This window comes from Petaurus breviceps, unplaced genomic scaffold (assembly GCF_028583685.1).
Source record: "Petaurus breviceps papuanus isolate PSGF00001 unplaced genomic scaffold, PetGlider_PUasm1.0 154, whole genome shotgun sequence".
NCBI classification, from domain to species: Eukaryota; Metazoa; Chordata; class Mammalia; order Diprotodontia; family Petauridae; genus Petaurus; species Petaurus breviceps.
In genome coordinates this window covers 2,294,753-2,306,634 of record NW_027185715.1, presented here as the reverse complement: position 1 = coordinate 2,306,634, position 11,882 = coordinate 2,294,753, and the positions used below count along the sequence as shown (strand labels likewise).

Genomic DNA, 11,882 nt, shown 5'->3' with positions numbered 1-11,882 from the left:
CTGGAATCTTAGGCATGCCCTTCAAGAAACGGCAAAATCTGCAAAGTGATGGTCCCCCGCCCCCCCCCACGGTTCCTCTGGGAATGTAGGTAGGCCACCCAGATGTGTTGTTAGCACTCTCCCTTGCAAAATGATGCTAATAATCTACCAGCCTATAAAGATCTCTAAAGCCATGATCTGATGTACCTGATAGCCCAAAGCACCTAGGAGAGGGACAGTACTAAGGATGTTGGATGTCTTTTGAATGATCATTATGGTCTCAATTGCCCCTTTGCCTGGATCTCTTTTTCACTGTGGCCTAATTTCCTTCAGGCTGTACTAATTTCCACAGCTGGTTCCACATCTAACAACACAATCCCTATGTGACTTGGTGCATCTCACTCCTTTGTCTAGGTGTGGAGAATTGAAAATCTGGAACTAGTCCCAGTTGAGCGTCAGTGGTATGGCTTCTTCTATGGGGGAGACTGCTACCTGGTTCTCTATACATATGAAGTGAACAACAAGCCACATTACATTCTATACATCTGGCAGGTCAGTCTAAAAGATAACTTTCAGTCTGGAATCCACATGTATCACCTGCTGTCTTTTGATTCGGACAAGCAGCAGGGATCCATCTCTCCCACAACGTATCTGACCTCTCTTCTCTCTATGGTAGGGTCGACATGCTTCCAAGGATGAGCTGACAGCTTCAGCTTACCAAGCTGTGGAGCTGGACAGACAGTTTGGGGGTGCTCCGGTGCAGGTGTTGGTCAGCATGGGGAAAGAACCACGCCACTTTATGGCCATCTTCAAAGGAAAGCTTGTCATTTTTGAGGTAAGATCTCCTTTTCCTGTCTCCTGTCTTACCCTGTAAGTTGGTATGCTGAAAACCAAACTGGAATTTCTATGAATGAACTATCAGAATTATTAGCCTCTGGACACTGAAGAAGGGAGAAACAGGCTTATCAATCCATTTTGCATACCCTTGCCAGATAAATCTAACATGATGGCACTTTCCTCATGGCACTCCTTTACTGATGAGCTTATGATGGCTTCAGGTTCAAACTTCTCTACCTAGTTTGGGAGGCCCACCATAATCAGGCCCATCCTACCTTTCCAGACTTGTTTCACACTGTTCCCCACATGCACCTCCCAATTCTTGGGCTGGTCTCCTCACACTTCCTCCCTACCCACACCTTTGCCCACCATGTGCTGGGCTTATTCTCACCTCCTGGAATGCTTTCACTCCATCCTAACAAATTCTAACCATCTTTCTCTACCATGACAATTTTCCCAGCTACTCCAATGCATAATTTCTCCTTTATTTAAAACACCTCTTGCACTTACAGTCAGTACCTCTCAGTTTAGCACATTATTCCTCATATCACATTAGTCTTGTCTTTCCAACTAATTTCTTGGCTCCTTGAAATCAAGGAATCCCCTTATCCTCTCTCTGCACTTGCCATTGGTGATTTCACTCATTCCCATGGTTTAATTATCACTTCTTTGAAAATGACTAACAAATCTTTATCCCCAGCTTTTCATCTGAATCCTAAGGCTACATTTCCAATTGCCTACTAAATAATTCCACCTTTTTGCTCCACTGGCACCTCAGACTCACAACATTCAGATCTGAATTCATTGTCTTCCACACATCTTTCCAACCTTCTCATAGCTCCTGCTAATAGGTTTAGTAAAAGTTCCATTCTTGACAAGAAGAATCAGCCAGCTGACAATTGGCCTTTTTTACCAGCACCTGAGCAGCCACTAGCTAGTCAATAAGTATCTATTAAACACTTACTATACACTAGCTATACAAGTACTAGCAGTCTCTGCCCTCAGGAAGTTTATATTCTACAGGGAGAAGACAGTACACAAAAGGGAGCTGAAAAGGTGATGGGGTAGGGATATGCTCCACCTCGAGTAAGGCAAAAAAGATGAGTTATCTCTGTACCTGGAGAGGGATGAAAACACCTTTGGCTGGGGCTTCTTCCTAAGTTGGGCAGTGGATAGAACACTGGACCTGGAATCAAGAAGACTCATCTTCCTGGGTTCAAATTTGACCTCAGACACTTACTAGTGGTGTGACCCTGGGCAAGTCATTTAACTGTTAGACTCAGTTTCCACATCTGTAAAATAAGCTGGAGAAGGAAACAGCAAATCACTCCAGTATCTTTGCCAAGAAAACTCTGAGATGACTTCTTAAACTGGAGGTTCTGGGAGGAACAAGCCACTAGGAAAGTGAGGCCTCAGGGTTAGAGAGTACTTCTAGGTGGATCAAATGAGCTCATAATTGTAAAGCACTTAGCATAGTGCCTGGTTTATAGTAAACACTATGTAAATGTTAGCTATTATGATGATAATTATGATGTGAGAAATACTGGAAATGAGACAAAGGACTCTGAAGTACAGGAAGAGGACAGAGGTTCTCTCCTAGATACCCAAGGGAAGGAAAATAAACATTTGGGGTATAAACTGAGAGACCCATGCTCCTAAATTTTTGCATTCTAAGTCCTAGGGTCCTGTGGTCTGCCTACTAAAGGCGCTTTTTTATCGAAGCAACACTATGGCAACCTGTACTTGCATTATATTGCCTTTTGTAGAGAAACCTAAAAGGAGGAAGGACTGAAGGTGGAAAACCAAAGTCTCATCCTCCAAAGTTTCAATTCTGTCTTCCAGGGTCTTAATCCAAGCCTCCCTTGGGACTTTCTTCCCCACCCACCAAAGAACTGGGAATCCCCATTGTTGAGGCCATGTACAGAGTCCATCTCAATATGCCTTCAACTAAAGAAGGGGAAATAGAGGAGGAGAAAAGGAACAGGCATAAAAAACGATGGAGGAAAACAGGAGGAAGGATAAAAAACATATAAGTCTGGTGATGGAGAAAGGAGGGATAGGGTCCATTGACCCAGCTTGGCAAAAGACCACCCCTTTATCTGATGGGAAGAAACCTTACTCATGGTACCAGTTGCTAGAGTCTGTTTTGAGGGCAGAAAGACAGTTGAATAGAAGTCAATGCTGAAAACAAGTCTCTTTTACTTGATGCATTTAATGGAAGGCCACATGGTTTAACTGGATATAACCAAGGAAGCACAGAAGAGAAAGCAGCAGCAACAAGGGAAGAACACTAAGAACTATGTGCTCTCCCTCCCCCAAACTGGGACAGCAACCAGCATCTCCAAACAATGGCAATCTGCCAATTCTGGGCACAAGTCACCAGCATTCATACATTCAAACTAGGACTGGGTTGGGCAGGGAAGGGAGTCAACAAAGAATATTACTAGGGAGCTGTCAGGTCAATCTTCAGTGATAGGAAGGGATCTTGAGGACCTTGCAGGAAACTGGTTCCCAGGACTTGGCGCATCGTTGTAATAAACTCTCACTGGGGCTTCTGAGTCCATTTCCACTCTGGGTACCTTGGTGCTACTTGAAGAAGCTAAAGAGGTATCTTCATTGGCAGAGATGGAAGCCCCCTCCGGTTTGATTGGCTTCCTACACCACTGATGTCTTTGGTGTATGTATTTGTCGGGAAGAGGGAAACCTGGAGGATTCCAGGCATAGAAAATTATGGATACAGGAGTTCCCCAAGGGCAAGGAGGAAGGATATGGCCAGGGCCCTACAAAAAAACAACCCACACCTATGTGTTTCCAGTCAACATTCATAACATGCAGGTATCGTACAGATCCAATGTGGTCACATCAATTTCAGTTGCTACCATTATCTAACAGACAAACTACAAGCCAGGTCCTAATGTAGCCCTAGCCTACCCTTTCCAGTCTTATTTTACATTCCTCCCCCTCCTCCCCATGTACTTCTCACCAGGTAGACCCCCTAGCTCTTCCTTTATCTTGTCCCTCTGGCCTCTGTGTACTTTTTTCAGGACATTTCCCAGGACTGGAATATCATGTCTGTCTCTCTTAAATTCTTGTCCTTCAAGATCCAACTCAGGTCATATCATCTTAATTCAATAAGCAGTCCTTAAAGAACATTTATTAAACACCTACTACAAGCAAAGCACTGAGGATACAGACTCAAATGAAATTGTCCCTGTCCTAAGAGTTACATTCTCTGAAACCTTTCCCGATGCTTCAGCTGGAAGTGATCCCTGTCTCCCCAAACTCTTGTCCTCTCCTAAGCACTCATAACATTCTAACTTGCATTATAATTACTTGTGTATGTCTCCTCCACCTAGTGGGCTGTAAGGACTTCTGAGCTAGGCTATATGCCAGTTTTCATCTTTGAATTCCTAGTACCCAGTAGGCAATATTTGAATATAAACATTTTTATTGATATGTTATGATAAATTATAAACTAGATACTTCACACAGCCCCCAGTATCTTCACCACTAAATCTTCCATGATGTTATAGTCCCCTCAAAAGATAAGTACACCATAAAATTAATCATAGTTAAAGAGTATGTGCAACCTTACACAGAAGTAGATGTCCTTCTTAAAAGAGACGGAGGTGCTACGTTAATAGCATTATTGTGATTTGGGGGGGGGGGGCTTTTTGGAGGGCAGTTGGGGTTAAGTGGCTTGCCAAAAGTCACATGGCTAGTAAGTGTCAAGCATCTGAGGCTAGATTTGAACTCAGGTCCTCCTGACTCCAGGGACAGTACTCTATTCACTGTGCCACCTAGCTATCCCCAATTGTGAACTTTTTAATCTAAGTTTTGTTGCTACTTACAAAGTCTTCATTTATATGGCTGTAACAATTGTGTTTGGGTTTGAGGGTTTTTGAGGGGTGCCTCTTTGACTATTTTGCCATTACTCCATACTGATCTTCCCATATTTGACTTCTTTTTTTAAATTTTTTTCTTTTATTTAGTTTACATCATTCATTTCCACAAGATTTTGAGTTACAAATTTTCTCTGCATTTTCCCCCTACCCACCACCTCAAAACAGCGATCCCACTGAATATCCCCTCCCCCAATCTTCTCTCTCCCATATCTTCTCCCATACCCCCTTCAACTTTCCAGTAGGACACAGTGGATCTCTATGCCCCAGTGCCTGCATATCTTATTTCCCAGTTACATGTAAAATAATAATAATGATTATATATATATATATTCATATATATTTAAACATTTGATTTTAAAACTTTGAATTCCAGATTCTTTCCCTTCCTCCCTTGTCACCCACACTTAATGGGAAGATAAGCAATTCAATATAGGTTGTACATGTGTATACAAAACATTTCCATAATGGATATATTGTGAAAGACTGACTATATTTCCCACCCCACCCCCAGCCTGCCCTCTCTTCCATCATCCCCCCTTCTCATCCCCTTCCCCCCTACTCTCCTGTAGGGTGATACCCTATTTAGTGTGTATGTCATTCCCTCCCTAAGCCAAATTCAATGAGAATAAGGTTGATTCATACCCTTTCGCCTTCCTGTTCTTCCCCTCCATTGTAACCATTTTCCCTTGCCTCTTCTATATGAGATAATTTACCCCATTCTGTCTCTCCCCATCTCCTATTATATTCCTCTCTCATCTTTTAATTTCACCTTTTAAGTATCATCCCATCCTATTAAATTGGTCCTGTGCCCTCTGTCTATGTATACCTGTACACATATATACACACACTCACATGTATTCATATGCCCATATACCCTCCTATATAGACATATACATGTATGTATACACACACATACACACACACACACACACACTTCTATTCCCTTCAACTATTCTCATTCTGAGAAAAGTTTCATAAGTTAAAATTATTGTTTTTCCATGTAGGTATGTAAATAGTTCAACTTTGATAAGTTCCTTATTTCTTTTCCCTGTTTATCTTCTCATGCTTCTCTTGCTTCTTGTATCTGAGTGTCAAATTTTCTATTCAGCTCTGGATTTTTCATCAAGAATGCTTGAAAGTGGGGTGGCTAGGTGGTGCAGTGAGTAGAGCTCTGGCCCTGGAGTCAGGAGGACATGAGTTTGGATCTGGCCTCAGACACTTAACACAAAAAAACTAGCCGTGTAACCTTGGGCAAGTTACTTAACCCCAAATGCCTTCAAAAAAAAAAAAGAATGCTTGAAAGTCCTCTATTCCATTGAATAACCATATTTTCCCCTGAAACATGATACTCAGTTTTTCTGGGTAGGTGATTCTTGGTTTTAATCCCAGCTCCTTTGACCTCTGGAATATCATATTCCAAGCCCTTCGATCCCTCAGTGTAGAAGCTGCCAGATCCTGTGTTATCCTGATTGTGTTTCCACAATATTCAAATTGTTTCTTCCTGGCTGCTTGTAATATTTTCTCCTTGATCTGGGAACTCCAGAACCTGGCTATAATATTCCTAGGAGTTTTCTTTTTGGGATCTTTTTCAAAAGGTGATGGGTGGATTCTTTCAACCTCTATTTTGCCCTCTGGTTCTAAAACATCAGGGAAGTTTTCCTTGAGAATTTCTTGGAGGATGATTTCTAGGTTCTTTCTTTGATCATGGCTTTCAGGTAGTCTAATAAATTTTAAATTATATCTCCTGGATCTATTTTCCAGGTCAGTGGTTTTTCCAATGAGATATTTCACATTGCCTTTTATTCTTTCATTTGTTTAGATCTGTTTAATAGTATCTTGACTTCTCATAAAGTCACTAGCTTCCATTTGCTCCAATCTAATTCTGAAGGAATGATTCTCTTCATTGAGCTTTTGAGATTCCTTATCCATCTGGCAAATTCAGCTTTCTAAGGTATTCTTCTCATTGGCTTTTTGAGCCTCTTTTGCCATTTGAGTTAGTCTATTTTTAAGGTGTTATTTTCTTCAGTCAGGTTTTTGACTCTCTTTTCATGATTTTCTTGCATCATTCTCATTTCTCTTCTCGATTTTTCCTCTACTTCTCTTATTTGGTTTTCAAAATCTTTCTTAAGGTCCTCTATGACCTGTAACCAGATCATATTTTTCTTGGAAGCTTTTGGTGCAGGAGTTCTGACTTCATTGTCTTCCTCCTGTTCCATGCTTTGATCCTTTTTGTCCCCAAAATAGGAGTCTAATGTCGGATTTCTCTGCTTGCTCTGCTTCCTTTGCTTGCTCATGTTGCCACTAAATTACTTGACTTTTGATCTTTTTGCCACAGTAGACCTCTGCTTCCAGGGAGGGGAGCTTTGTCCCAAATCACTGGGGTTTTCATAGCTGCTGGAGCTATTAGTTGGGTGCCCTCTCTGAAGCCTCCACAAGCTCTGGCAAACAGGTCACACACCCCAGGACCTCCACCCTGGACAGCAATCCAGATCCAAGCAGGTTAAGCAAGAGCAATTACCCCTCACACTGGTCGCTTGGTCCCCCTACAATGTGCAAACCAAAAGTTCTGAAGTAGCCACATGGCGGCAGCTATATGGCCGCAGCATCTCAGCTGCTTCTCCTCCAGGGGGTAAAGGCCGGATCGCACTCCTGAACTCACAGTTCACAAAGTCCACACTGCACTGACCTCTCACTTTGTCCTTAGCATCTATGGGTTGATAATTCTGGAAACTGCTACAGCTCCTGGTGATCTGAAGTCCCTCCAGCCAGCAGCTGGTTGTGGCCTCCCTGGGGTTAAAACCTCCACCTCATGCAGGGCTAGGCTGGGCTTCTAGCATGCTGTGCTGGCCCCTTCCTGCTGGCCTGCTGGGCTGTCTTCAGCGGGAGGTTAGCTTCTCTCTGTCATTTTGTGGGTTCTGTAGCTCCAGAGTTTGTTTCATTTTTTTACATGAATTGGAGAAGGTTGGAGCGGAAGCCAAGCAGAAGTCCTGTTTCTACTTTGTTTGACTTTTTATCCTTCATTACTTAACGCACAGTAATGTTCTGTGAAATTCATAAGATTTATTTTTTAGCCACTTCCCAAGTGTTAGGCCTCACACTTTGGTTTACAACATTTTGCTGCTATTACTAATATTGCTATATTTTCATATATACAAGTTTTTTTCTTATTGTCAGTAACTCCCTGAGTACAAATAGGGATCACTTTTTCTGCATCTCCAACATTTAATTGCTCCACTTTTGCCAATTTGTTTTAGATTTATTGTTTTTTGAGCACTTTTAAAAATGGGTGGTGATAGTTTCTTCTTTTAAAAATTCTGTCCATTCTCCTCTTTTTAATGGATTTTCAAATAGTTTCTTCTTTTAAAAATTCTGTCCATTCTCTTTTTAATGGATTTTCAAATATGTAGCTCACTTACCCATCTGGAACTTACAGTTGTATCTGTTGTAGGATTCTAGTCCAAACCTCTTTCTTATCAAATTGCTATATCGTTTTTCAAGTAGTTCTTGCTAAAGAGTTCTTTCCCTATATGGGCATATGAATACATATGTGAATTTGTGTATATATGTTTACAGGTATACATAGATAGAGGGCACAGGACCAATTTAACAGGAAGGGACAATACTTCAAAGGCGAAATTAAGAGGTGAGAGAGGAATATAATGAGAGGAGATGGGGAGAGACAGAATGGGGTAAACTATCTCATATAGAAGAGGCAAGGGGGGGAAATGGTTACAATGGAGGGGAAGAAAAGGAAGGCAAAAGGGAATGGGTCAACCTTATTCCCATTGAATCTGGCTTGAGGAGGGAATGAGAGGGGCATGATGGAAGGGAGGGCAGGCTGGGGGGGAGGGAAGTTGGAAGCACCCACTTTTGAAAAGGGATGGGATCAAAGTAGAGAATAGAACAAGTGGGAGGTGAGATAGGAGAGAGGGAAATATAGTCAGTTTTTTACAATATATCTACTATGTTATTGTTTTGCATTAGCCACACATGTACAACCTATACTAAACTGCTTATCTTTCCAGTAAGGGTGGGTGACAAGGGAAGAAGGGAATGAATCTGGAATTCAAAGTTTTAAAATCAAATACTCAAATATATATATATATATATATATATATTATTAATACTATTTTACATGTAATTGGGAAATAAGAATAAGATATACAGGCACTGGGGCGTGGAGATCCACTGGAAAAGTTGAAAGAGGTATGGGAGAAAATATGGGAGAGAGCAGATTGGAGGAGGGGATATCCTGTGGGACTGCGGTGGGTAGGGGAAAAACGGGGAGAAAATTTGTAACTCAAAATCTGGTGGCAATGAATGATATAAATCAGAAGTTAATAAAGCATTTGAAATAAATAAAGAGTTCTTTCCCAAGTATTGTGTTCATCGGTTTATAAAGACTATATTACTGCACTAATTTCTAAGATGTATTCATTTTAAGTCCAGAATCCCCCTGGCTGGGGAGCCCTGTACTTCCCCCTATAACTGTGGGGTATTCTTTTTGATACCAAAGGAAGAGGCCAAGGATCTCCAGATTTATTCTAGGTAGTAGTTTAATCAATCATTATGAATACTTGCAAAACAAGGGCAATCTTCAGTACGGGGTGGTAGCCAGACAGTTCAGTGGATCCCCACAAACCCCAAAAATCCCTGTGGTAATTATAGAAAACAGGGAGGAGGTAGAAAGTGCATGACTACTGACTGGTAGATATTTTTGGATTTCTGCTTTAGTAATGAGCTTGGATTTTAAGCCAATGTTATGCCCAAACATAAGTTCGTGTATTGATCATGTACCAGTCACATATAGGTCATGATATTCTGCTTTCACAGGTCATAGTGTCTTAATGATGACTCGGTGTTTAAGTTATGATTCAGTATCTAAGTTATGATTTTTAACAGGTCACCATGTCCAGGCTTCCACTTTTCACAGTTTGTTTTTATGGCTTTTCACTTATTATTATATTTTATGGCTTTTCCCCAACCCCACATTCATCTAAACTATTCCACTGATTAACTTATTTTTACTCATTACCAGATAGTTTGAGAATTATGGCTTTAAAATCTGAACTACAATAAAATTCAATTCCTTTATTTTAATTTAAAAAAAATTTCCTATGTATTCTTAACCTTTTATTCTTCCATATATATTTTATGTATTTCTGAAAGTATTCCCTTGGTAATTTTATATTCAATGGTCATTGAATCTTGTCCTTTTTATATCCAGAATATCTCTTTCATACAACCCCTTCCTTTCTACTTACTCAACACTTTAGTTTGGCTCTCATTTCCTCTTGCCTGAATTATTTTAATTTTTTTTATTCTGAACAACACATCAAATAAAATTAGTATTTCCACATACATAATAGAAAAAGAGGTTGATGTATGAAACTGTAAACCTCTGTTGTGTACAGCTTTCTTTTATTTTTAAAAATATAATGAATTCAAGATGTAACTTTCAAAGACTTGCCTGGACTGTTGCAAAAAACAGTTCTAATGTAGTTTCCCAGCCTCGAGTCTTTCCCCACTCTAATCCATCCCACACACAACTACCAAAGTGATTTTCTGATGTCAAATATCCTAGCCACCAACAAATTCTGGTTGCTTCTTATCGCTTCAAGGACCAAAAAGAAACTCCTCTGTTTAACATAATAAAGATGTTCTTATTGTTCCCATGACTTGATCTCTGACCTGCTCCTTATTTAGGATGTCATTTAGCTATGCATTTTTTGTACTTTTGCAAGGATTTGTAATTAATGTATGTAAGATTCCTGCCTTTTGTCTACATTTGTAAGTTCTTTGTACCCTAGCATATGATCAATTTTTGTGTAAATACTATAGGAACCTGAGAAATGTGAATTCTTTAAAAGTTCCATTCAGAAATCTGTATAGGTTTACCAAATCCAGCTTTTCTAACATTTTGTCCAAGCCTATTAATTTCTTTTCTTTCTGTTGGACTGCTTAAGCCCTTACAGAGAATATTACTGCTTTCTAAAATTAGTATCTTATTTCTAAGTTTTTTTTATTTGTTAGCTTTTGCTTTGAGAATTCAATTGCTATATTCAGTGCATGTACAGTTAATGTTAATATTTTTATTATCTATTTAACTGTTTAGCTTAATTTTTAGATCTCTAAATTGTATGTTTTCTATTGATTATCCAAAATTGTAACTGCAAACCTTGCTTTTTAAAAATTCATCTGAATAACAGATTTTATTCTAACCCTTTGCTCTGCATAAATCTGTTTTAAATGTGTTTACTGTAAGCGTCAAGTTATCAGTTATTATTATTTCTAATCTAGTCAGCAATTAGCTTCCTTTTTATTGGTATATTCGGACCATTAACATTTTTCATATATTTATGAAAAATAATTTATTTATGTTTAGTTTTCAACATTCACTTACACAAGATTTTGAGTTATGAATTTTCTCCCGATTTCTCCCCTCCCTCCCACCCCAAGATGGCATGCATTCTGATTACCCCTTCCCCTAGTCTGCCCTCCCTTCTGTCATGCCTCCCTTTTATCTCCTTCCCCCTTATTTTCTTGTAGGGCAATAGATTTCTCTTCCCCATTGCCTATATATCTTATTTCCCAGATATATATAAAAATAATTTTTAATATTTGTTTTTAATACTTTGAGTTACAAATTCTCTTCCTTCTTCCCTCCCCACCCACCCTCACTAAGAACAGCAATTGAGTATAGGTTATACATGTGTAGTTATGCAAAACACTTCCATAACAGTCTTGTTGTGAAAGACTAAGTATATTTCCCTCCTTCCTATCCCACACCCAACTTATTCTATTTTCTCCTTTGACCCTGTCCCTTTTCTTTTTTCAAATGCTTTATTAACTTCTGGTTTACATCATTCACTTCCACCAGATTTTGAGTTATAAATTTTTTCCCTGTTTTTCCCCTACGCACCACCCCAAAATAGTGGTCCCACAGGATATCCCCTCCTCCAATCTGCTCTCTCCCATATCTTCTCCCATACCCACTTCGACTTTTCCAGTAGGGCATGGTGGAGCTCTATGCCCCCCAATGCCTATATATCTTATTTCCCAATTACATGTAAAATAGTATTAACAACTGTATTTATATGTGTGTGTGTGTATTTAAACATTAGATTTTAAAACTTTGAATTTCAGATTCATTCCCTTCCT

General features: G+C 39.7%; 1 protein-coding gene across 1 annotated transcript in view; it reads left to right on the top strand.

Annotated features, from left to right (window-relative positions):
- Positions 1–11,882, top strand: part of AVIL (advillin) — a 35,878-nt gene that overhangs the window by 13,300 nt on the left and 10,696 nt on the right. The window contains exons 12-13 of the mRNA XM_069080482.1: positions 394–531; positions 656–814. Of these exons, the coding sequence (XP_068936583.1) occupies positions 394–531; positions 656–814 (297 nt within the window). The remainder of the gene's footprint in view (positions 1–393; positions 532–655; positions 815–11,882) is intronic.